We start from the raw sequence: 26,105 nt of genomic DNA on the forward strand, positions 1-26,105 counted from the left end.
GAAGAACCCGCAAGCATGTTGACAACCATGGTACTTTCAACACGGCGCTCTTTGTGTCTCGGCCGCCTAATCTTGCCGGCGGAGCATAATTCCCCCTCAAATGCCCCTCAAATGCGTCCATTCCAGCCATCGTCAAGCTCACGGTTCACCGAGATGATCAGAGCTCAGCTCAACTCAGCTCAGCTCAAGGAACTGAAGCTTCACAATAACCGATACGGCGCACGGTACCTCATTTTCGTGTTGAGAAACTTGCGAGGTGGGCCTGTCAGGACGGGAGTGTGTTTCCGTCTCCCCAGACTCGTGAGGAGGCAAGCAATGAGTGTTCGACACGACTCCATCAACTGCGACGTAAGCTCCATGGATTCAATGCAGTCTACCTCATAGATACAAACATGAACGGATGATACAGCGGTGACAAGCAGAAGGGACCTTCTTGTCGCTTGCCTCGGACCCAGCATTTAATGAAGAGGAGTCGCGCCCCTCAGAAGAATGCAGGCCGCCACGACGATCTACACGTCCCGTCGCAACCTTCTCCGCAGCCCTATGCAGGTCTTCTTCCAACGGGGATGGATGCGTCTCGTTGTGTCTCACTCAACCTCTGCAGCCTGCATCTACCAACACATCCCTATAGTATACCAATGCCGACTTTTCAGGAAGCGTCCACTTGATCCCTATACCCATTTCCTAGCCTTCGACCTTGAAACATGCCGTCGACTTGGTGTCTTGACGGGCCGCTTCCGTGGGTGCGTGGCCTAGTAGTTCGACGACTAAGGGCGAACGGATTGGCTAGGGCCATGTACGTGATAGGCACTAGTCCCCTAGGTGTACCAACCGTTTTGGCCCTCCTCGAACAGGCCAAGACCCAAGAGTCCTTCTGGAATACCCACCACTTCAGCCCTACGGGCGCTCAGGATCTCAATCCTTCTGGGGGGCTCGCCGCGCGCCATTGGCCACTGCGACTCGGTCGGTCGTTGATGGGCAGACCATGACTGCAGCCAATTGCACCAAAGTCGCAGCGATTAATGACAAGGACGAGCGCGCATGGATGGGAAGCAATCAGCCGGGCAAGGCCTCCAAGTGGCCCATGGGCCAACCGTCCTGCCCACGTCGTCATGCAGCCATCTGCCACTCCTGCGACAGGACAGCAGTACAATCAGAGTACCGTGTGTGTGTTGTCAGCCCTACCTCGAGATCCGTCACGAGTCTCTGATTTGCGAAGGCACCCCTTCTCCCGGCCTGCGAGACTGAGTCGTCTGGCAGATCATGCCAGAGTCTTGGGCCCCGAACCCCACCGTTCTCCTTCCAATCACCTCGCTGGACGCCGTTGTCCCCCTTAAAGTCTAATCAACAACCCCTTTTATCCCATCACAGCTCTCCCGTTTTGGGCAATACACGACACGGACTCGAATTTGGCCGACCCCAACTTATCTCCTAGAAACAGCTTGGATCGGCTCGAACTCTAAATTTGGATCGAACGTTTCGCGATGCTTCCCAAGAGTTGTGGCGAGAGGCCTCAGTTACTCTACATTCACCGAAGTCCAAGGCAGATGCCAGCCTAATGCTGCAGAGGCCAGGAGCAGTAGCTATCTAATCGCTCCAGTTGAATCGGCAATATGGCATTTGCATGTGCAGCTCCTGGGTATGTGCTCGTGAGTCCTAGGTTCCAGCTCCCAGCTCCCAGCTACCGCTCTGAGCTCGCTTCTTTGCATGGGGGGCTCAAACCAGCGGTCAAGACATGTGTTGTCTTGTGTTAGCCGACCGACGATGTGGGACAGACATCCGTGACAGGGCGCTCTGGTGGGCTGCCTCGAAATGTTCCAAACCTTCTCGAAGGCAGGCTGCGCCACGATCGCTGCTGGGGGTGAGTTCGATTCGACGACCCTGCGCATCCCAAGTCGCCCGGCAGACCTACCCGTGATAGCCCCCCAAAATACATTCGCTTTCTCAACCACGCTTATCGCAGCGTCATGGCAAACACATTCCCTCGCCATCTCCTTGCTTGTGACCCACCAGCCACAGATACTACTGCCGGGTGTGGCCCAGGGTGAAGAGAGTTACCTAGTCTAGTGATGAGAGCGTGGCTTAGATCTTCAATTGTTTGTTGCCTGGCGCCGAATCGCCCGGTTCTCACTGGACATCATCGACCCCGCGCATTCCCGGGCGTCACGTTGCAGCTCTCTCCCCCATGGCAATTTCATCCCTGCTGGCCTCCACGTCGGGGGCTGTGCCTCTCTGTGCACCAGCAGTTGGGGCGCTCTGCGGCTTCTGCTGGTGGCCGGTGCTACTGGAGGCACCCGCATTTCGCTTGATCTGAGCGCCCCGGAGCCGCCGGTGTGGGTCGCCCTAACGCTGCAGGGAGCCCTGTAACCTGCCCGGGATTGATACACCTTGATACAACTGTGATGTCAACCAGGCCGCTCAATACCGTTCAGGCTGACCTCCTTGGATAATATACGTTCGTAATTATTATCTTAGCGAACGAGCGCGCACAAGGTATCTTGAACTTAGCCGATCGAAGTTTGGTCGGTTCGAGAGAACAAAAAACAAAGCACACAAGGTTCAGTCGGGCTTCAACCGCCCCGACTGCCGGTCTATCTGGTGTCACTTTCCCAATATGTCCTCGTCCCTCTTCTCGGCTCAACCTCCGGATAGTTGTGGCTTGTTTTCTATGATCTGACTCAGACGGACTCGCTCCGTCTGCATCCTTTTGCACGATCCTGGTAACCAGTAGAATTGCATACCGCTTGTGATCTGCCTCGGCAGTTTTTACTGTATATCCTAATCCTGTACAACATCAAAGCGCCTCTCGCTTGAACCAGACTCAAAGAATGTGCTACCCCAGCATCGTGTGCGTCGTGATGCGTCAGAAAAAGGCCCGAAAAGCTCATCTCATCGTCCGGATCGGCGGGACAGTTGGACCTGCGGGATGGGTCATTGTCGCCGATAAGTCCATAATGCTGCTTCTCTCCAACAGATGGTGCGGAGTTTTCGCCAAGATAGGTCACCGAGCGTTGCGCCAGAGCACATGCCTTTGTTCACAGAACCGTGGGGTAATGAACTTCTGTGTACTGGCTAGACTGAAGAGTCCTCGAATTCTTCTGAGAGGTGAAAACACTTGACTTTCATTCAGCCTTCCAGCCGCAGCTCGGTCAAGGGTATCTACGGCATAAGCTCGTTACCAGCAACACCAGCTATCTAACTAAAGGAAGATGCTGCCTCACCGAGCTCTCGAGTGTCTCAGCCTCATGACAACCTAAATGCGGTCTCCATGCGGCTCTTGACCTCCAACTGCACAGCAACTCGCGATTTACTCTACTTGCCTTGCTCCTTGTCCCATTTCTCCAATTCGTCTAACTGTTCCGCCAGGTACCCTCTCTCATCATCTTGATACTTCATGAACTTGCTCTGCTTCTCACTCATGCCCTCAATGATCTCGCGTGTCTCGTCGGCGAACTTCTTCGCGCCATCCCGTTTGCCCTGCTTCCAAAGACACCGAATGATGCACCGCCGCGTGCCCATAGCAGGCGGGCTGTCCTGACCTTCCAAACCCGGCAGGTTCTCCAGCCACGGCAGGACATGTCTAGCCAGCCTTTCAGCCTCCGGGTACTCTCCCCGCTCCTCTCTGATGCTGGCCATCATGTTCAGCGCCGAGTAGTTGGTCCCGCCCGGCTCCTGCGGGTTGTCGATCATAGTCTGGATCGCCTCCTCCTGCTCCGTGACCAGCCCCAGCTCCGAGAAGCACGCGATGCGGGCCACCATTATCTTTGACCATAGCCTGTAGTCTTCTTTGATGAGCACGTCTGCGTTCTTAGCAGCCAGGGAGGTGTTGAGCGTTTCGAGGAGGAACCGCAACTTGTCTTCCTTCGGCGCCGTGTTGAGGCGCTCGAAATCGGCAGCAATGCCGCCAAGCTCGTCAGGCGAGTAGCTTTGGAGGAAGTTGCGCCCTGTCGTGAACTTGAGATCGGACCAGAAGGGCGTTTCAGGAACATCATGGTCCCAGCCAAACTTTGGCGCCTCTTTGTTCTTGACGCCTGCTGGGGTTTGGAGAGCCATGATCTTCAATTATAACACTTCTGAGCAATGAGCAGCTTATACGGCCAAGTGTGATATACTGTCGAGTGCGCTCTTTCTCCGGTCTTTAACTTTGTCGTCTGCCAAAGATATCAAAGAGATAAGTCTTTCCTATACTGGCTCAAATGTGGCTGCCTGGAAGTAATAGCACGGATCTAAGGTAAACTTATTCTCGAGTCTTAAGTCTGATGTTGTTTGAGGACCCATTTAGGAAGTTCGATCTATCAGGCTGCAATAGAGATCGTTGGCGCGTCAACCGCAATTGAACGATGTTGTGAGTGACTTGATAGCTATTCTCACTGTGCTTTGATTTTTTATTTAGTGGCATCTGGAATTTCAAGTTTTAATTGCAAACATCGTGTTTGACGATGTTCAAAAAATACAGAAGGTGCCAGTCACAGTTGGTTGTAGTTGAATTAGTCTAGTAGCGCCTCACTAACAGTGCTAAGTTCAGGGGACTAGACTGCCTAAGGTAGCCACTAGATTGAATTCTGAGACTTTATGGCGACTACAGCACTGAAAAGCTCCATTTTTGCATGCCAAATGTATGAAAAAAACATTGACATCTGGTCAAGCGTAACGGAGGATGACACACCGTCTGATGAGTGCAATCAAATCAGATATCATTCAATTGGTATAGGCATCGGTACAGTGAGTGGCAAGTTGTTCTGATCAACCAAATTCTCGCTAATTCTCTATTCAAGGCCCAAGGCGAGCATGTCCGTGTCCGACCTGGTCTTCTCAGACCAGGCGAACCACAACTTCTCTAAACTCCTCGGCGATCTCAAGCGCGCCAATCTCTCCATCACCAATCGGCTACGGTCCATCCAGCAAGATGCTGACTTCGTAGAGGAAGTCTCGTCTGCATTTGGCAGACCACTTGTAGCCAACGAGCGCTGTGGTAGCTGGTATATCAACCCAAAGGTCAAAGCTGCCTCAGCGTACTTCAAGAGCACAGATGGTCATACAGGCCAGTGGAAGTTCAGCTCCCGGAGGCTAAATCTGCACCTGATTCCTTTGATATCTCAGCATGATGGGTCCGTGTTACTTCTCCCTGGTTATTGTGGTCCTGTAGGACCTCGTGGCTAACCTTGTCCGTATCTAGTATCATAGTTGTTGATTCTACCAGGCGAGGAAAGAGTAAGTCTTAGAGTTCTGCCCGAGTACCTAATCGTTCTGGTGTCGCTGATCTGTCGTAGGGATGCCCGACGCCCTCAGCAAGACCATCCCAGTCTGGTGCTGTGTGCTAAACCGAGCCCTGTTTCCTGACAACACAGCCGCGCATCAGCTCTATGTTCCGCCCAATACGGTTTCGGACTCCGAGGGCAGTCAGATGTCAGACCGCATTCCTCAGTTTCTAGAATCCTTCCATCAGTTGGGTATCGACCTAGATGCTCTAGGGACCCAGATATCTAAACCCCTAAGGCCGATGTGGGTAACCCAGGAGAGCAAGCTTGTACCAGTGGATCAGGTCTTCGAGACCTTCCACCCAGTCATCTGCTGCACGTCCTCCCGGAGAGTCGTCGGCGGCGAGATGAGTGAGGGAGGGTACATCCAAGGCGCGGGAGACGATACCGAGAACTGGGCCTTAGGGCTGACGCCCCCTGTCTTCTGGAAGCATGCGGATCAGCTTATGTCAACTCCTGAGGCAGACCTCCCAGCTCTCATTGCCTCATTGGTCTCCGAGACCGACGGGAGCATGTCGAATGGGTCCCCACCAACACGGCTCACGCCGAATATTTATGTCATGCCCCTGGCGGCTGCGACGAACTGGGCTGAGCCTGGTGGGTGTAGGGTGGTTCTCGACCCAGGGACCACCAAGCCGGAAGAATGGGCCAAGGCTCCCTCCCTGATGAAGGTAGGCATTGGAAAGCACAAGTTGGCTAGCCGGAATCTTCGCCAGGCACTACCTAGCATCTGCTCATTTGTAGGTCAATATCTAGCCAGGGCAGAGGCAACCGGCAGCGAGTTACGGGGTAGTGTCTTGTTGACATGTGAAAGTGGGAAAGACATCTCGGTGGGTGTGGCACTCGCTATTGATTGCCTGCTGTTTGATGACAAGGGCAAGCTCAGGAGTAAGGACGGGACTACTGATTTCAACAAAAATATGATCAAGATTAGACTGGGCCGCATAATGACTGCCATGCCCGAGGCAAATCCTAGCAGGTCCACTCTGCAGAGCGTAAATAGCTTTTTGATGGACGGGCATCGGTAACACACCGTATGCCAAAGTCTATTGAGGTTGATTCTATCGCCAACTCAATAATGATACCCAAGAGAGATCTCTCTATCTGAAAGCACGGGCAATTCCCCGCATGCAAGTATCGCCGGGTTCTACCCTCTAGGTGTATGTCTATACCTTTCCGCTCTCAATCTGTTCGAGGCAAGACTCGAACTCGCTCCAATCTTGCATGATTACCACGGCGCCAGCATCACGTAGCACCTTCTCCATCTCGGCCTTCTTGTCGTCCGCGTAAGGGCCGACGTATCCAATGGCCTTGATACCAGCTCGTGTCGCGCTGAGTGTACCGCTCTTCGAGTCCTCCACCGCGACACACTCGTCGGCGGTCTTGCCCAGGACTTTCATCGCGTGCAGGTAGATGGCAGGATCCGGCTTGCTAGTCGGCTTGGGCAGACTCGTCGCGGCGGAGAAGACGTGCTCGCCGTCGAAGAACTTGTCCTGGCCGACCTTCTCGATGCTGGCCTTGACTCTCCGCAGGGCCGAGCTCGACACGACGGCTAGGTGGTACTTCTTGTGCTCGGCCAGCTTGTCGAGCTCGGCGTCGACGCCGGGGCAGGGCTTGAGCGCCTCCTTGAGCTTGGCGATGACGACGTCCTCCTCGCGCTTGACATACTCCTCGGTGTCCTCCGGGCTGATCTCGAAGTTGTAGCGCTGCTGTAGCGACGTGAGCATGCCGCGGAAGTTCTGGCCCACAAACTCCTTGATGAGGGTCTCGCCGGTGAAGGGCTCCGGGATCTGGACGCTGCGCTGTTTGCAGATCTCGTTGATCAGGTCCGCGCAGCCCTCGAAGGCGAGCTCCTCTGAGAGGACGAGCGTGTTGTCGCAGTCGAAGAGGAGGGTTGTGATCTTCGCCATGTTGTGCGTTTGGATGTGGATGATCGACGGACGAGAATCCGGGGAAGAAGTGGACCAGAGAGGACAGCAACGAAAAGTTGCACAGACAGATGTGGAGGAGTCTGGAGATCTGGAGATATGGAGATCTGCTAGAACAGTAGGCAAAGCCTGGCGGCGTCTGAAGTGCGAGGGGATGACGAGAAGTGATCTTCAGGAGGGAAATCGCGCGGTAATAAGGTCGATGGGACACTTGACATGTGGGAATGCAATCGAATGCCTCTGATTCCTCTTCGGAACCTCGACCCTGAGACCCCGCTACACGCCCGACACGGCAGCGGCACATCCCTGAAAATTTACCCCTCAATGTACTGTATGTACGTCATAAGGCGCGTGAAATGCACTAAAGTTCTTGGCTTGGCGGCGCATTCAACGTCGGGTTTAGCGTTCGTCCTCACAAAAACACGGCAACGGCCCGACCAGCAGTATCAATCCTCCCATAAGTCTTCCTCCAGATGCAGATCCTCAGGCCATTGCTGCAGCTATAGCCGCTTCAACCAAGGTAATCCTGCTGCGAAACGGCTGGTGGCCATCTTTGTATACACAGAGTACGCGGGAAATTGCATGGTCTTGGTTTGAAGACCTTTCTCTATCAGCTTGAGGTGAAGAGAGGCGGCCTGGCGACAATTCATCGAGCCTTTTCACAAACTAAATTTACGCTTTAGAAATCTAAGGTGTTGTCAGACAGTGGCCTTTACCTAAGTCATGCACAAGTTGAGATGTGACAGCTCACCGGGCAACACCGGGCGTCAGACAGTTCCAATCAGCTCCTATGTAGTAACCATTTAGAAATAATTGTCTATAATATATAGGTGGAAATAAATGACTCAAGGATGATTTCTTCTCACTGAACTTTTATCCCCTAGCAATGCTTTAGATTGGCACGTTACGGGTGCTCGTGAACTGGGACAATGGCCCGAGCAAAGACATACTGGCCAGCGTACGGCTATATCAGTTAAGACCAAAAACTTGCCGCTTTCCGGCTGTGATGATTGGATGTACCTCGAAATGTGCACTCATGTCACTTGGGCAGTAACTAGCAACAAACTTCATTATGCAAGTCTGATATTACTATCTATAAAATTGGTCATCCTGATCATATATCAAGCAAAAACAAGGAGGCATCACCGGCCGCCCAGAACTCCATGCCCCGTGATTTCATTTCATGACCCATGCGGTAAATGCCATTGCAGGATGGCTAAAGTTGCTAAATGTTGCGACGTCTAGCACTGTCTTACCAAGAGTCCCAAAGCGTTGGACACTGGGTAGAGCTAGATGTCCTAGTATCTTGATTCGTCGTAGTTGTCTCTACTGGAGATCTGGTAGCCTTCGAGGGATCTTCGGCGAGGAGAAATTTGTGGTTGCTTCATTATTCAATTATAGGATCTCCTTGAGCTTGCGCTTCTGATCCCCTGTGAGGCTTGTGGGGAACTTGACGTTGTACTTGATGACAAAATTGCCCCTCTGTCCAGGCTTTTTGGAGATTGGCATGCCGAGAGATGGGTATGTGTCTGAAGAACCGGGCTGCGTAGGGCCAGATTTGTCCAAATTAATCTGCTTGCCGTCAATGGTAGCGACGGTTCGCTTCCAGCCTGTCAGAGCTTCCTTCAGGTCGAGATCAACATTCATCTGGACGTCGTCGCCTTCTCTGGTGAAGATGGGGTGCTTCTTCTGCAAAGTTTGTTAGCATACTGTTCACTAAATAGGATCTTTTTGGTTGTAGCTTACCTCCTCAACGATGAAGACGAGATCTTGCTGTCCGCCCTCTTCTTGATCCCCCACACCCTTGAATCGGATCTTGCTGCCCTTCTTGAGACCTGGTTTGATGGGCACTTCTAGGACGGTGTCTGTGGTGGTGCGCTTGCCTGTGTCATCAAACATCTTGCGCTTGATCTTCATCTTCTTGGTAACTCCATTGAAGAGATCCTCCAGAGACACGGGCAGGGGTCGCTCTACTGTGGTCACTTCAGGTGTTGTAGCTCTTCTGGCGCCGCCTCCCATGGCGTCAGCACCGCCGAATGTAGAGCGAACCCGGGACGACCGTGAGCCCGCAGATGCTCGCCCAGCGCCGCCAAAGTGTTGAAATATGTCGTCAAAGTCATCACCGCCGGCGCCGCCAGCGCCGCCCATGCCCGCACCTCCGGATCGCATAAACTCGGAGAAAATGCTCGTTGGGTCGCTGAAGTGGAATCCATTACTTCCACCCCCACCTGTGCTGAAGTGGAATGTCCTCGTCCCGCCGCCAGAGGGCACGCCGCCGAAGTCGAAGCCGCTGAATCCGCCAGGCATGCCACCTGCTTGCCCAGCGAAGGGGTTGCCGCCGGCATCCGGAGCTGGTGCGCCACCCCGCAGCAGGAACTCCAAGCCGAACTGGTCATATGTCTGTCTCTTCTCCGGGTCAGAGAGAATCTCGTATGCTTGCGAGCACTCCTTAAACTTTTCGGCCGCATCCGGATTGTCCTTGTTCTTGTCTGGGTGCCATTTTAGAGCTGCTTTCCTGTACACATCGATGGTTAGTTTGCATGTCGGCTAATGGGCGGGTTGACAGTTGTTGCTGAGTGAGGGAGAAGGGGTGGGACACATGTGAAGAATATAACGGGAATATCCCGATTGTGATGGAGGAGTCTGGGGAATTCTGGAGACAAGATATGCAATTGAGAGGAAGCTTACCTGTAGCCCTTCTTGATCTCGTCCTGGGTTGCGTCAGGCTTGACGCCCAGCTGGTCATAGAGCTTCGTTTCCTTGACCATGGTTGTGTTTTACGGTAAAATGTGATGTGGCAACTGCGTTAAGAAACCGGAATACACTCAAAGTACTCTCGAGGTCCTACGCAGGAGAGAAATATAGGCGTGACTTGTGCCGCCTGAGGTAATTGAGGTGGTGTTGATGTTGGGTTGGTGTTGTATGGGGAAGGATACAACGGGTAGAGAATCGTGACAAGGTCGTGTTGCTTGCCGTGAATCGATGCAAAGGTGAGTTTGCAGAAGTGAGTTTGATGAAATATGGTGAGGAGGGACTGAGCAATGAGGTTGGACCACTGCAGGAGTTGTTTAAGTCAAGTGGTGAGGGAGGGCTGTTCTGGAAGTGTCGCCAGACGATTAAGGCTGCGAAGCTGGATATAGTGAGGAGGCTTCTTTGTCCGGACGGGCAGCACTAGAAGGTTCGATGGCCAGCGCTGGCTGGTGGTAGGAGGTAGTGACGCAGGCGGGGCAGGCTTGCACCACCCACTTACAAGAGCTCACCCTGCCCTCAGGTCTCCACTGCAACGCTCCCGCTTTCAACGGGGATTGTAATTGTTCCTCAACTGTTTGGATATGCGTAACGAATCTACCAAGGTACTCTGAGTACATGTTTGCTTCCATTTCAAAACAATCCGAATGCCAATTTCCTGGTGAATCGGATTCAACTTCACAAGGTTTCGTGCTAAGAACTGTCCTCAAAGGAAGACGGCCACCCTCGGCTCAAACAAAGAGCAGCGGTGACGATATTTCCAGCATATTCTGGTTTCCAGTGGTGGGGTCTCGGGCCCCAAGGATAATGTAGGCTGGTTAGTGCTTTGTTATCGTTATCAATGGCTTGACACCTGACCTCATCGATAGATGATTGGTAGCGCTTCTATCGCGCGCAACGCTGAGGACCACACTTATTTGTTAGGCTCAGTATCATAACTTAGATCTCGGGATATCTCCTACCACTTGACCTCTTTACAGCAAAGATGCAAATGTGGACCAACGATATTATACATTTCAAATTTCTATATGCATAGGCCTACAGAGGGGGCAGTTCCTCTCTACATATAGGACACTGTAACCGGAACCGGAGCCAGCCTTCCAGGCACGCGCTGTGGAATATGTGCCGGCAAGGTGTGACCATGTATTTCCGGCGCTCAAACACGCCAGCCACGCCGCCTGAAGTCGGGTCCGCCTCTGCACCGGCTGGTACGACGGGGACCTCGAGTATTTCCCGGCAGATTGCACAATCAATGACATGTGTGTTCATGCGCCTCTTCTCCTTATCCTTGTCTCTGTACCGATCGCCCTCCCCGGTGCTCATGCTCCTGGCCCTCTCAAGGCTGGGTGACCCGGGAGCGGACGACGATACAAGCCCTATCGGCAAACCACCAGCCTCGAGATTGTCCTCGCGCAAGACAGGATGGTAGTCCCACGCTTCCGGCATCCACCCCTTGGGTAGTCCGAACCGGGGCCCTAGGATGTCTTGGAAGGCTAGGATCCATAGCTGGATCCAGAGCCAGCCTGCAAGGACAGCCAGGGCCTTCCAATCCGTCTCTGCAAACAGAAGATTGTCTCTGCGGAGATAAAAGTACGAGAACGGTAGAATCCGCAGGATCGATTGGCCGATCATGAAGCGCCAGGAAAATGCCCGACGACTATTCCGTAGCGTATTTCGATATATCTGAGGAACCCAGAGCGAGAGATAGACGAACGCTAGTGTGTTGACATACGCCGCACGTAGCGATGCCCACCACGACATCGAAGCTAGTGAGAGGAAGAGGATGCAGGTGCCGATAAGTATAAATCGGCCGGCTATAGTAGAAAATGTGGTCGCCCGAGCTTGCTGAAGACCATTGCCTGTTGTGCCTGCCGTAGGAACGGCTGCCGCACCGGCTGTGGTATTTTCCACGATCTCGGCATCGATATCCTGATCTGATGGTATAATTATAGGTGGGGAGTCGGCTCGAGGAGGCCCAGCAGTCACAGGCCGGGGTAAACCGCCCGAAGCCGGTGTCGGCGTTGCAGGGGGCCGAGGAGTCGAGTTGTTCGGTGTATGCTCCCGGTCTCTGTTTCGCCGTTCTGGCTCTTGGACCTTGTATATCTCTGCCAAAAAGCTACCACCAACTGTCATGGATAAGAAGGCCGAGAACGTAGTCATTAGAGAGGGCAGGAAGGTGACAGAGGCAGACAAGCTCCAAGCCGACGAGCTCGCAAAAATCAGACCATCAGCTAATACCATTGCGCTTGCTGTCCAAAAACTAATGCGACCCATGGTAGAAGGGGTGGCAGATTCCCTCATCTGCCCCTTTAAGAGATAGATCTGCCCAAATATAACAGCAGCAAAGACAAGCAGCCACGTCTTAGCCTCGCATAAGAATATCTCCTCTTTCATGCCAACTAGGTGGCGTCCATTCGCAACAGGATAGATTGGAGGTCCTTTCGATTCTAAGAAAAACGCACAGTCGGGGGAATACAAGACGGCTGACATCCTCAGCTCCGGAACTTGAGGTATTGGCGCGCCGAGAGGATTGCGAAGTTCGTCTTCAATTTCATTGACTAGGCCAGTCATATCCTTTTTCCAAATGTGAGCCGGATTGAGGGGTTGCACCTGTAAGTACATGATATACTCGCAGTGTGGAGATGGGTTCCAACTCTCCCCAGGGGCATCAGCAGTCGAGCTCCAGGGGTTGCTGGGGTCCGAAAATGTCATCCTCTCCTTTCGGCGTAGAGTCTCGTCTAGAGTTTCATTGAGAAGCTTTTGACTTGACGCAAAGTAATTTGGGTCTGGAGAAAGATGGGGCAATCCAAATATTCCATAAAACTTCTCGCTCGTAGTTGTCAGCAGCATGGCACCCTGTTGGGGCCAGTGCACTCCGTGGAGCATCATGTCATAACTGCTGCCACTGCCCCCGTACATGGCATCATCCTCCAGAGTGACAGTTGCGGAGACCTCTCTCACGATACCGCCTGTAGTAAGCAGCGGGAAGTCTTTCTTTTCCTCATATTCCAGCGTCCTCTGCTTGTCCTCAAGGCGCACCAACATGGCGCCATCGGACGCGGTCAAGTTCCTGCTCCACTCCGAATGAGTTCCGCTCCAGGAAATCAAGGGCGTCATCTCAGTGAAGTTATAACTGGTCCACTGCCTTGGTACAGAGGCATTCCGCCGCACCCAAGGTCCTTTCACGACACCGGTTGCATTCCGCCATGTAGCCTGTTGGTTGCCCATGTCCCACGGATTCTGCTCGCGTGATGCCGGGAAAGTATTCCTGCTCCATTCAACACAGCGATCTCTAAAACGGCCCAAGTCTTCCCATGCGAAGTTATCTTGTTTTCTAAAGCCCGTAAGATTTAGATACCGAGGAGCTGCGCCCTCCGGGTCGTCCGGCTGAAGCGGTGAGAAGTCTCCCCATTTTGTCGAATTCAGGACGCCGTGGGCATGTCGTTGTCGTTCGAGTCGAGCGGCCGTTATCGATGGAGTGGTGAGTAGTCCTGGACCATTGTCGGGAGAGAATATGAGCCACATGATCAGGATGATGAACATGAATGCCCGAGCATTCTCCTGAGGCTGAGGCATGATGGGCAAACTGCCTTAGCACAATGCTAAGGCCAAATGCAATTAATTCATCGATTTGGAGTTTATTCGGCGATACAAGAGGAGGTTTTCTCCATCCTCGATGCGCTGTGTGCTGGTGACTGGACTGGGTGACTCGTATGAGGCAATGTCTAAGTCAAAGGAAGCGCTGGAGGTTGAAGCTTCGGGGAGCTTAGATACCATCACCCGAGGACAGCCCCCATTAGATGGCTAAACCCGTCTTAACCTAGCGCAACATGCCCCTTCCCATAGTGACAGCCCCACCTACAGTCCCTCTATGTACCACTGTCTCTCTCATCGAAACACAGCGAATGAGCGCGACTTGCCCAAGACTGTCTTTACCTATTCTCATCTTCGCCCGGCTATTGTCACTAAATAGCAGCTGAGAAACGTACTCAAAATGGCATCGAATAGCGCAGATACTAGCAGCCAGACGAACGTCAGTTTTGCTTACCCTTACCAGCTCAAATCAGTCTCTCACCGACTAACCATGCTATGTAGAACTCCGATGATGCGCGAGCCGAACTGACTGCTCAGCTTGACGAACTCTTAAACACACTCTCAAATAAGTTCGCCGGCGTGTCGAGTGAGATCTTCGCGAAGAGTAAGTTGTCCCACTGTCCCACTCGTAGAGAATGTCACTAAAGCTTAGGACAAGTGGACGAGATGTCAAGACGTTTAGACAATCTTGAAGCTGCTTTGATGGCAAACAACGAGAGCAATTCAGGTTCGAAGCAGTCATAACATCATGTACTTGTTACATACAGGTTTTAAAGTCGGCGTTATGGGATCACATGGATCACGGAGTCACGAAGGAATGCAATCATGAGATAGTGTCTGGATATGGTATCAAATGGAAACTCCAACTCGCATTGCCTTTACCCTGAGTTTTGTGTGACGTTACGCATCAGCTTTATATAGAAAACCGTAATGAAATCCGCCTATCAATAATTTACAGCTCATCCTTGCCAGTGGCCTTCTGGAGGAAACGGCGCAGGACATTGGTCTTGCTGGTGAGCTCGTCCAGCTTGGTCGGGGCCAGGCCACCCTTCTTGAGAATACCATCCAGACGAGTAAGCTCTTTGGAAGCAAAGTCCTGGTTCTTGCTCAACTTGTCGAAGACTCGGAGGTAGTACTCGGCATACTTGTACTGAGCCTGCTCCTTCAGGCTCTCAGCCTCCTTCTTCGCCTCGGCAGCTGTGTCAGAAAGAGAGGCGCCAGCTTCAGAGAACTTGCTGACAATCTTGTCAAGGATCTCAATGGTGCCAGCATAGGCATCCAGACCACCTCCAGCAACGCGGTGAGTGCCGGCCTTCTCGTTCAAGAACGTGATGAAGTCAGCCTCGGAACGGCCGCCGTTGTAATCCTCAGCAGTTGCGCTGCCCTTGGGGAAGAACTTAATAGTTGGGTAGGAGGTGACGCCCTGGGCGATGGCGGTAGCCTTGCTGTTGTCGGCCTCTGCGTCGACCTTAGCGATGAGGACATTGGGCTCGTTCTCGAAGTCTTCGGCTAGAGTCTCCCAGGTTGGTGCTAGGTTCTTGCAGTCTAGAAAGGTTCAAGTCAGCTGCCCGTGTACAATTATCCAAAGGACTTAGGTTACTCACGGCCACACCAGGGAGCAGTGAATGCCACAAGGACATCCTTATCACCGCCAATCTCCTTTGCAAATGAGCCATCATTGAGCATCACCACACTGGACGGCTTCTCTAGCTTCTTCTTCGGCTTGACAGAGGTCTTCTCCGTGATAAAGCCAGACAAGCTATCCAGGTCCCGGCCGCTAGAGTAGTCAGTAGGCTTGTCGCTCTTGCCATCGAACCACTTCAGAGTCGGAAAGCCCTGGACACCGAACCTCTGTCCAAGGCTTCTGTGTGCATCGGCATCAACCTTTGCAACCTGGACCTTGTCCTTAGCGAACTCGAAGGTGGAGGCGAGTTCTTCATAGACGGGTGCCAAATTCTTGCAGTGACCACACCACGGAGCAAAGAACTCCACAAGAGTTGGCTTTCCAGACTTCAACACAACCTTGTCGAAGTTGTCGGGGGTGAGGTCTAGGACGGCAGACTTAGCAGCTGCAACAGCCGCCAGAGCACCAACCAAGAAACTCTTGATGAGGACCATTTTAAGGTCAAGTTTGTTAGGGTGACAAATGTCAAGAAAGTGATGGTAAAAGAGACAAAAGTGTCTAAGCAGTCCAAATGATCTCTATAGAAGAATTTGACTATGCCTTGATAGATAGTCAATTCAAAAAACCTAGGGATGGATAGTTGCTTTGAAATCAAGCTCCAAAAGAAGCCACTTTGCAGTATTCACAGAGCTGGATAAACAGGACCTACGTCAAGTCAGGACAGCTGTCGGCATTCACTAATCAGGGCGTGGCAACCGAAAAGGCGCTTGGGGACTCTTAGCGTCGTTTCCGATAAGACCTAAGCAGGTGATAAGCCAGCTTACCATCCATTGTGGCTTGTTGTGCTGTGGCTTGACCTCTTCGACGAAGCTAGCAACGGAAAGACGCTAACCTAGGTTGACTAGCCTCCAACTGGCCCCCCAAACCCACAATCCACACAGAAAATCCAAAATTCCTTCCCCAGCCGCGAAATCGTGACAGATCAAGCAACTTTTCGGCCTCCTCAATCCAACACCACCCCCCGGGACCGCTACCGCCGAAACCAGCAAACATGTCTCACGAATCCGTCTGGAACTCTCGCCCGCGCAAGTACGGCAAGGGCGCTCGCTCATGGTATGCCGAATAACCTCGAAGACGAGCCCTAGGATGGGATGGGAAAACAGCGTACTGACAATCATCTCTACAGCCGTGTCTGCACCCACCGCGCCGGTCTGATCCGCAAGTACGGTCTCGATATCTGCCGTCAATGCTTCCGTGAGAAGGCCAACGATATCGGCTTCGTCAAGGTACGGCTCGAGCGACAGTTATGCACGCATGGAATTCGGAGGACGTTTGCTAACAGGGACGCAGCACCGATAAACGTTGTCTAGGAGGAGAGGAGCTGTGGTCGACTCGATAAAAAAACACCCCATCTATCGCACGATGAGCATTCTCAGGGCTATTGCCTGTACGGAGTTGTCTGGTTTGGCATCGGTTATAGGTTTCGGAACCGACTTCGGGGAGGAACAATGGCTTAGATGAGATCACCTCGCGACAGGAAAAATACATCTATTGCCGTATTGGCCGTCATGATCAAGAAGAAGGACTAGCTTTCGATCGCTGTGAAATTTGTGTGTTCAGACCACGCAACCGTTGTGTTGGGATTCTAGTGAAGCTATTCAGAAAGGATCTAATTCGACATCAGATGTGCGCCTTGTCCAGAAATCCTTCGCTTTGAGGAGCGTCATTGGCCCGTATAGTTTGCTCGTTTGGAGCATAGCGAATTTCTCACTACAAACTCACGAGGTCACAAACGATCTCGAATCAGCACCATACAATGTAAGTTCTAGGAGCGTAGATGTGAATGTCTATGATTGCCTTTTATTTCGCCTATACTACACAAATAAGACAGAGGAGAAGTAGAGGGGAGATCCATATGGCCTTGACACTGACGTACAACCGCGACCCGAAGCAATTATGTCCAGATATTAGTACATCATAGGTATGCCGTGCCATACATGGTAAAGTGCCGCTCAACTCCTTTCCATGCCAGTTGGCGAAATTGTGTCGAGACCGCCGCCCATCTGATCCAATTACTGAACCAAGAGGAGAAAGTCTGTTAGGGTATCGTTTATTTGATAATTCTAGTGATCAGACCAGTGGCGACGGTCCTGCCTCCCTCACGGATGTTCACGCGCTGGCCAGCCTCGACAGCACAGGGTGCGTGGAGCTTGGCAACCATCTCAACGTTGTCTCCGGGCATGACCATCTTGGAGCTGGCGTCCTCGGTGCCCTCGGGGAAGTAAAGAGCGCAAGACTCATCAGCGGTACGGATGTACATCTGAGGGCGGTAGTTCTCGTGGAAACCGGTGTGACGACCACCTTCCTCCTTGGACAGAACGTACATGGAGATCAGGAACTCAGTGTGGGCGGAAACACTGCCAGGCTTGGTGATGACCATTCCACGTCTGACGTCCTCTCTGCGGACACCACGGAGCAGCAGACCAGAGTTGTCACCAGCGCGGGACTCGTCGCAGGACTTCTTGAAGGTCTCGATGTCGGTGACCTTGGTCTTGATGACCTCACCACCCTTGCCGACCAGCTCAACCTCAGAATCCTTCTTCAGCACACCACGCTCGACACGGCCAGATGCGACGGTACCGCGGCCAGCAATCGAGAAGACATCCTCGACAGACATCAGGAAGGGCTTGTCGAGGTCACGCTCAGGGGTCGGGATCCACTCGTCTACGGCCTTTAGCAGCTCGTCGATCTTCTGCTCGCCAATCTCTGGTCGGCGGCCGTCCAGAGCGCACAGGGCAGAGCCCAGGATGACGGGGGTCTCGTCACCCTCGAAGCCGTATGTGTTCAGCAGCTCACGCATCTCCATCTCGACAAGCTCCAACATCTCGGGGTCCTCGAGGGCATCAACCTTGTTGACGAAGACAACAATCTTCTGGACACCGACCTGTCGGGCCAGCAGAAGATGCTCTCGGGTCTGGGGCATCTGACCATCGGACGCAGCAACGACGATGATTGCACCGTCCATGTTGGCGGCACCCGTAATCATGTTCTTGATGTAATCGGCGTGACCGGGACAGTCGACGTGGGAGTAGTGACGAGCCTCAGTGGAGTACTCGATGTGCGCCGTCGAGATGGTAATACCACGCTTTCGCTCTTCGGGCGCCTTATCGATGGAGCCATAGTCGAGGAAGTTTGCCATTCCCTTGTCGGCTTGTCTCTTTGTGATAGCTGCGGACAGTGTGGTCTAATTTAAGATTTATTAGCTGATTTGGACGGGCTTCAAAACGTGGCAGAATTCAAGTACCTTTCCATGATCGACGTGACCAATGGTGCCTGTAGAAATATCACGTCAGTGAACAAACTGAGGGTAGTAATGGCAAGTGGACGAACCGATGTTCACGTGAGGCTTCGTCCTCTCGTAGACAGCATATCCTCTGTAAAGGTTAAGGACTGGGGTCGCGCTCTGTCTCTGCAGGGCGATCAAAGGATGCGCCGGTTTCCTGAAGGAGGAGCGCGCCGTCCGTAAGAACGGGGCAATTGTTCTGAGAGATGCAGACATCTTGACCCACAACTAAAAGAAGGGCAAAGACGAATGAGCGGAGATGGTGAAGAATTGGGATGCGCAAAGCTGCGTTGTCCTGCGGAACAGCTCTCTGGTCTGATGTTAAAATTTCCCAAAATTTCTCCCGACCAGAGCTCCCGAGGAGAGCGCTCGGACCACCTCCAAAGCACCACTCTCCAGTAGAATTGCACCTAATTACCAGGATTCTCAAGCCACCTGCATCCCCTGAATTGTTATATTGATAGCCTCACGTGTGGACGTTTGTGAATGTAAAAATCGCAGATAGAGCCATCATCACCAAGTTATTCAAGTGATATATGAGACCAAATTTGTGTATCAGTATACTCCGGGCCCCTATCAGTGTATCCCGGCATCCTGCTTGCTTGATTAAAGACATAAATGTCTGACCCCTTAATGCTGGAGTACGGGAGCCATTATCGCGTTTGTCCAAGGTTGAGGCCCTCTGTACCACAGCGAGTGGAACCCTAGATATAGGTGCTTGAGTATTGCCCAAGCCTCGAGCACTGATATTCTAATGAGATGCTGAAGGCGGCAGAAAGCCGGGATAGATACTGTATAATCGTGAATGCCACACATGCCTCTCGCACCTTAAATGTATGATCTCTTATTGTTCTTGTATTACTATAATAATTAGAAATGAGGCAGATATGAGTAAATGAGGATGGTACGCCCTCTCTCTTGAGATTGCAGCCGCAACGGATGATCGTCCTGCCCGTTGTGCGCCGAAACACAGCTGTGCGGACTGGTGCAGATGGTTATCTAGGTCGACCTCATGTCGCGGTTTCTGGCCACTACCTTATTCACCTGGTATTGCTCCGGGAGGGGCTACCGTTCCTGTGAGCCTGCCTACCTATCTAATATTTCGAAGAAAAGATTGAACCCCCTCCTTGGCATCTGGATCAGTCCAAGAGCGGAAAGCACGTGGGATCGACTCTCGCTGTTGAAATTGGTTGAAAGCCTTCCGAACTTCTATCCAAGCCTCGCTGGTCTCGGTATCTTGGATGGTATATTCACTTCCCTCGATTTTCGAGCCAAGAGGCATCCAGGGTCGCTCGTCGGGGAAGCACTTTTCCCACAGTCCCAAGTAAGGACCATCATTGCGTGGATCTCCAATGATTATGGGATGCTTCGGGACTTTTCCTTTGTTGATATATGCTTGTATCTTCTTGATTGTGCACAAAGATACTGCTGCCAACGAGCAATGGCCTTCAGAGAGCTGTTCAACTAGGCCTGAATGAGCGAAACGCTGGGACTGAATAAGGCCTGAGTGTAGGGGTGTCACAGGGTCGTGGGTATTCGAGATAAACATGATTGGGTAAGAGGTATTGATAGCTGGCCGGTCGTCAGTTGGGAACTTGTCCCAATCAATAGCCGGTGGATCTTCGAGCGTTATGTTCCACCCAGCGCATGTCATGACGATAATGTCCATCCACTAGGGTCATTTAGCAAAAAAATGTATCATGTCGATTTTGGGAATGTGAACTTACGACATCGGTGAAATACGAAGATTTTCCGTACTTCCTCCAGATGTCCTCAAATCCATTCGCATCAGATGCTGCCTATAAATCTTCAGTTAATACACGGCCACACGACGAATGGTGATGAAGGCAATTAAACAATTTATAATCTGGCAGGGGCAACATGAAAGTTTATATTCATTTCCCAACGTCTGTGTGTCTGCACTTGCTTTCCTACCCTGTCTACTTTTGCTCGTAAAGGGGCGTTGATTTCTTCTGGGGAAGACAGTTATGAAGGTGATAATGAGAGATATACTTACCGCCCATCGTCGGTCACTGCATCCTATGGCTCGAAGGCTGTCCGACAGAACCATAGGTAGATTCAGCTTGTTCTCGCAGACATTGACCAAGCTCGGTGCTACAAAAAAGTTGAGATTCACTCCCCGGTCGAGGTTGTCGAATATCGCAGCCATTATGGGAAATAGCTGGACTGGAGAATATAAGAACTGGAAGATTATTTTCTTAAGTGTGTCTCTGTCCAAAATAGCTGGTATCTTGGCGAGAGGAGACACTACCACCTGCGGTTCCTGTTCTAGATCATCCATGATGGTCTCATATCGATGTCTGATGTCGCTGACTTTGGTGTCGTAGTGTCGGAAGAATTGGCATTTCTCCCGAGCCAGGAAACAATAGGTAAAGAATGTGTCGAATACTGCGTCTGCGTCTCGGATTCCGCTGAGCCATGTATCTTTCTTGTCCTCATTCGGAAAGTAAATGTCAGTGTCGACGACACCGTCAAGAACAAGACGGCCGACGGATTGCGGGAACATCGATGCAAATGTCGCGCCGAGGAACGTGCCATAACTGAAGCCCCAGTATACCAGTTTGCCTTTGGTATCAGGAGGTGAGTAGACAGCAATGGACCCCGCTGCACAGTCGGCTTCAGGAGACCTTTTGCTTTTGAGGTCATCAAGCCATCGATCCCAAGCCTCGATAATGCTCTTCATATCCTGGGCTGTGTGTGGCGTGCCCGCATACTTGAAGATGCTGCGATCCTCTTGTTCGGCGTCTTTGACCTGGCACAACTTGGCGACAGCCTTCTCTCGCGTGAACCTTTTTGGGATCGCCGAGGCACTGCTATCTCGCAGGCCAACTGCTACGCCCTCAATTTCCCACGTCAAACGATTCATCAAGGCATCCCGTCTTACAAGATCGTCAACAGTGTCCGGGTCTTCCTGATCATCCATAAAGCAGTCTGCTCCCGGGGTGGTCTCACCGATAGCTCGTGGGTCCCAGCTGATCAAGTCGTGATGATCTCCGACAAGTTTATGAAGTGCAGGACCGATCAACAACAAGAACAAGGTGCCGGGTCCGCCTGGCCCGCCGGGGTTGAAAAGTAAGGGAGATCCGGAGAAGACACCAGTCTCTAGACTGTGATTGCGCCCGGCCAGCATTACCAGAGCAAGGTGAACCTTGGGGTTGTTTGCGGAGTTATTCAATGGACGACTATAGTCCATCGATACGGTTAAGCGTGAACAATAGAACTGTGGACCATATTGGTGATAACACGGCGTCCAGGATAGATTCTGACTGGGTTTGAGACTCTTCCAGTCAGAGAAGTTCACCGATGACAGTTCGGGCTCCTTATGTTGCCTCCCAGTGGATTGTTTGGGCCGCCATGTTGGAACATCTGTGACATGAAGCGATAACCAGAGGAGGAGGGCAGTCAGTATAACTGCTTGCGCCCAAGTGACTCGGGATTTAGGCTTGGCCCTGACATCGGGCGAGTAGTCTGACTTCTCCGACAACATTGCGCTGAAGCATCAGAGCCGATTGACAAATTTGATTATTACTGAGGATGAGACTCTATCTCATGATGATGAAGCTGATTGAGATCACGGTCGGACAATCAACTGATTTGGGAGGTCCGATGATGTATCGGCCGAGAGCTACAGCTTAGGCAGCCGCATTCCAAGCACCAATGAACCGTCGTATGCTATGCGGGGTGTGGTCGATCTCTAAATCGATCCTTCATAAAGCATTCGTAAGACTCGACGCAATTGATTAGCGAACGTCGTCGCGTTGAATCCAACGGGGGAGTTGCAGTAATTGCATCAGAGGGTCGCAAGGCGCCCTGCTTTACGTAGGGAGGACGTGTTGCGGGTTGGAGTGTATACCTTATCTGGGTATGTAGTTCTGCGGTTTTCTGACAGTGACTACTGTGAACTTAGCGGCTCACAGTAGGTAGTCACTGTCAGAAAATGCAGCCAACCACTCTACTTACAAACAAAAAAAAAAGGTCCTAGCACGAATCATATAGATGCAAGACAAATATACTTACTTGTCTATATAGTTAAGGGAGGAACATGTATGTATTCTTTAGTCGCCAGATCCCACAATTGGGTTGCGTGGTCTTGGTAACAATTACGGCGCAGTAGTGCAAGAAATTGAATTCAAGTCTTCGACAAGATAACCAATGAAGTTCGCTTGGCCTTCCCGCAACATTTACCATACCTATAGTACGGGAGGTGTTATGAGCAGTTTACCCTTTTCTCAATCCGACTGACAAGAAGGCGTCCGCTCCCATATCCAGAATGAGGAGAGACCGGCAGCTGTTTTGTCGGATTGCAAGTTCAACTCAATCACAAAGAGTCGTCCCTTACACTATCCATCCATCTCGGAAACATGTGGAGGTCTCCGATTTGTTTTGTTTTAGTCTGAAAATTGTAAACACAATTGTTTCGTCTCAAGAAAACCACCAGCCAGGGGCTTGACTGTGAAGCGTAGACCGATGCGCGGCTTCAGCCAAGTCATCGGCTATATTTTCTCTTCAAGCTCAGGGCAAGCGTAACCTCGATATGAAATAGCCGAGGATTCTGGCTGTTCAATTGTCAAGTGTTCCCATCCCCGTGTTGATCTATTTTTGGAGGTCGAAAGCTTGAAGCAGGCCAAGAATCTCCAAGACACTCCTCGATTCTACGCCAAGTTGTTTGATGCCTCGTCATACAACAAGCATTTGCCAATGTTCTCCGCCAACGGGCCCGTATTATCACGTCGCTGGTATTGCTTTCTTGTCCAGATAAGCGAGGCTTCCACCAAGGCCAACGGAATTATGGCCACCATTATGGGCTTTCCATGGGAAGGGAACTCGTCTCAATCTTGACACTGAACTGACTCTAACTTTTACGAGGGCAGTCGTTGGTCTTTGTTGTGCTGCCCCTTAGTTCTAAGTGTGCCCCTGCTCGTGAGCATGTGTACTATCTCCTGGCTTCAAAAGGGCTTGAACCGGGAGAGCTGGCAGCGGACGGCAGAGTGCCAACCCGTTCGCCTCCCTTCAGGGTATGGGAAAGTGTAGATTCGTTCCGAGGCCGATCTGATTGGACGGATGCCGCCAAGATGTAGCAATTGAGAGGTTGAGACGGCGAGGCTTCCATAATTGGCCCTGCGACAGCGACGCTGGACAGAGCCAACGACAGGGTCCCGCCTCAGAAGTGCCGGCATCGAGTTACCCCCAAGATCACATACACACTCATGCCCCAGATAGCTGAGCAAGCTGAGCAAAGTTTCCGCACACACACTCTCTCCCACTGTAAGCTTGTGACAGCACCAGTGCCGTAGCGTACGCTTGGGGCTCAAGATTAGCGCCTTGGCGGCTCTCTTGGCTAAGTCTCAGCAGTGCTTGACCCACCCAAGAACCAGCCAAGATGTCGCTCAAACAAGAAGCGCTGGGCGTTGCCATCCGCCATTGATCAATAATTGTCCATGCTCGACTCCCCCAGAATGCCGTTCCAGCGTCCGAAAACCGCATTGGACTCTCTTCGTATGGGGCCTCTTGGTCACTTTTCTTGGCCTCGACCGCCAAGGGCCAAGGGCCAAGGAGAGGAGATCTCTTCTCCCAAGAGCCCAGCCAGATCTCTGTGACTCTGTCTTGTCTTGTCTCCAGCACCCGGTCCACAGCCTCTCTCGCCCGTATAGTACACCGTACAGTACCATTGGCTCTTGGTCGACTAGTGTCACCTGCGTTTCAAGACTCGATGGGCATTGTGCTCAACCATCTTGGCAGAGAGGCTCTGAGCAGCAGCTGTGCTGTGAGGCAATTGCAATTCCAATTCCAATACCCCCTCAGGCGGCGATGCCATCGAGACGACGCCACCTGGCCTCCATGGTTGCATCCTCGAGAGCGCCGGCTTGGCAGTGCCTCGCCTTGGATGTCCAGAATGGAGGGTGGATCTCTGCTGCTCCAGAGAAACCCATATATGAATGCTCTTGACTGCTCTTCATGGCTTCCTGGCCCTCTTTCCTCTCGTCAGCTGCGCTCATCCATCTTACAGTCTCTTTCCTCGGGAATCTTGGTCTTGTTTCCACTTGTTTCTTTTCTTCTTTCGTTCTTCGATTCTTCCGCTGGTCGTCGCTGGTCGCTTTTCACTATCAAAGCTCTTTCACTCATTTCTGCTTCATTTTCAAGTATCCCTTCAAACATCCAAAGAGTCTGTCAAGATGGTCAAGTACAACATCTTCGCTCTCGCCGGCATGGCCGTGGCCCTCCCCTTGAACATTAACCTTGGCGCCTATTCCCCAGCCTTGGTAGTTGGTACGGTACCCGGACTACTCCATCAACATCGATATTTGCTAACACAGCCCCACAGGTGATGGTGAAATTAGCTTCGGAGGTGGCCAAGACGTGTCAAACTTGATCAACGCTCTCGAGGGTGCCGCCGTCAACGCTGCCAGTGGTGCCGCTACAAACGGCGCCGCTGCTGCCCCGGCTGCTGCTGCTTCTCCCGCCGCCGAGTCTCCCGCCGCCGCCGTTGGAGGCGCCGAGGCTCCTACTACCGCCAACGCGGCGGCCCCAGATGCCGCCCTCCAGGAACAGGTGAGAGACGGTTTATCATCCTCACCATGGCATGGGACTAACACATATTTAAGGCACAGCAAATCGCCGCACTCCAAGGCATGGGCAAGGAGATTGCTCCCCGTGTAGAGGTTGTCGAGACACCTAGCGTTGCCAAGCGAGATCTCGCCGGCTTCGACCGAGCCCTTCAGTTCGCCGAGGTTGCCCTCGGAAAGGGCCCGAAGGTCCAGCTTGGTACTGGCGAGGGCGGTTCAGGCGTCGGTATCATCGTCGACAACAACCAGGAGGCTGCTGCTCGTGCTGGTACCGGCGTTGCTGAGAAGCGCAAGCGCGACCTGGACTCGTCCTCGCCCAAACTCAAGGTGACCACCATGTACGTGCGCTCGGGGATCCCAACTGGTGAGTGGCTCGACTTACACTGAGACTAGCTAGTCTGCTTCCAAGAGCATTAGTATACTGATTCTCTACCCCTCTCAAAAGCTCTCCAGTCCTCCGAAAATAGCGTCGCTGCTCGAAATGTAGCTGCCCCCGCAGTTGCTGCCAGCTCTTCGGCCTCGAGGAGGGATGTCATTGACGCGGTCAACCTAAACGTCGACGGCAACCAAGGGCTTACGATGACTTTCGTCGAGACGGTCGATGACGACGAGGAGTGAAATGTCTGCAGTTCCTTTTTATGACCGACTACTTACACCACCTAAAAAATCCAATTTGTGTTTCGAGGAGCTTTGCCTCAACACCATCTGCATGTCTTTTGGGCGCGAAATATGTTACAGTGCGGCGTGCGAACCTCTTTTTGCTTTACACTACGTGAATCACTTCACGATGTCGGGACTGGCGTTGGAGAACAGGAGGCCCAATGATGGCACAACACAGCGTTTGCAGGGTTATTTCAGGCATAGATAGACCAGAATGGGGGAATATGCCATGTAAATCTTAGTTTGGTCCGGCGCCTTCTGCAAGAAGAAGCAGAGACATCAAAGCATGTAGTCAATCTAATGACTTAATCCTTCTAGAGAGACATTTTCTGGCGTTGAGATGAGAGTGCCCCCCCCCCCCCCCCC

At 52.2% G+C, this 26,105-nt stretch overlaps 6 protein-coding genes across 6 annotated transcripts; 1 reads left to right on the top strand and 5 right to left on the bottom strand.

Moving 5' to 3' along the window:
* Nucleotides 1–3,312: 3,312 nt before the first annotated feature.
* On the bottom strand, nucleotides 3,313–4,053 carry UCRPA7_3093 (putative tetratricopeptide tpr repeat protein; the record flags this gene model as incomplete). The annotated part of the gene is made up of 1 exon (XM_007915621.1): nucleotides 3,313–4,053. One exon carries the CDS (start codon nucleotides 4,051–4,053, stop codon nucleotides 3,313–3,315), a length of 741 nt encoding a protein of 246 aa, XP_007913812.1.
* Nucleotides 4,054–6,424: 2,371 nt separating this feature from the next.
* UCRPA7_3094 (putative haloacid dehalogenase-like hydrolase protein) lies at nucleotides 6,425–7,168 on the bottom strand (the record flags this gene model as incomplete). Its single annotated transcript, XM_007915650.1, has 1 exon — nucleotides 6,425–7,168. The coding sequence occupies one exon, from the start codon at nucleotides 7,166–7,168 to the stop codon at nucleotides 6,425–6,427; it is 744 nt and encodes a 247-aa protein (XP_007913841.1).
* Nucleotides 7,169–8,581: 1,413 nt separating this feature from the next.
* Nucleotides 8,582–9,954, bottom strand: UCRPA7_3095 (putative dnaj heat shock family protein; the record flags this gene model as incomplete). Its single annotated transcript, XM_007915647.1, has 3 exons — nucleotides 8,582–8,875; nucleotides 8,933–9,701; nucleotides 9,875–9,954. The coding sequence occupies 3 exons, from the start codon at nucleotides 9,952–9,954 to the stop codon at nucleotides 8,582–8,584; spliced, it is 1,143 nt and encodes a 380-aa protein (XP_007913838.1).
* Nucleotides 9,955–14,480: 4,526 nt separating this feature from the next.
* Nucleotides 14,481–15,646, bottom strand: UCRPA7_3096 (putative protein disulfide-isomerase erp38 protein; the record flags this gene model as incomplete). The annotated part of the gene is made up of 2 exons (XM_007915599.1): nucleotides 14,481–15,073; nucleotides 15,133–15,646. 2 exons carry the CDS (start codon nucleotides 15,644–15,646, stop codon nucleotides 14,481–14,483), a joined length of 1,107 nt encoding a protein of 368 aa, XP_007913790.1.
* A 1,616-nt stretch (nucleotides 15,647–17,262) lies between these two features.
* UCRPA7_3097 (putative elongation factor tu protein) lies at nucleotides 17,263–18,711 on the bottom strand (the record flags this gene model as incomplete). The annotated part of the gene is made up of 3 exons (XM_007915658.1): nucleotides 17,263–18,396; nucleotides 18,457–18,485; nucleotides 18,543–18,711. The coding sequence occupies 3 exons, from the start codon at nucleotides 18,709–18,711 to the stop codon at nucleotides 17,263–17,265; spliced, it is 1,332 nt and encodes a 443-aa protein (XP_007913849.1).
* A 5,978-nt stretch (nucleotides 18,712–24,689) lies between these two features.
* UCRPA7_3098 (hypothetical protein) lies at nucleotides 24,690–25,697 on the top strand (the record flags this gene model as incomplete). Its single annotated transcript, XM_007915613.1, has 4 exons — nucleotides 24,690–24,783; nucleotides 24,839–25,065; nucleotides 25,119–25,443; nucleotides 25,525–25,697. 4 exons carry the CDS (start codon nucleotides 24,690–24,692, stop codon nucleotides 25,695–25,697), a joined length of 819 nt encoding a protein of 272 aa, XP_007913804.1.
* Between the last annotated feature and the right edge of the window lie 408 nt (nucleotides 25,698–26,105).

The sequence above is a fragment of the Phaeoacremonium minimum genome, assembly GCF_000392275.1.
Source record: "Phaeoacremonium minimum UCRPA7 unplaced genomic scaffold PA7_03_scaffold_222, whole genome shotgun sequence".
In the NCBI taxonomy this organism is placed as follows: domain Eukaryota; kingdom Fungi; phylum Ascomycota; class Sordariomycetes; order Togniniales; family Togniniaceae; genus Phaeoacremonium; species Phaeoacremonium minimum.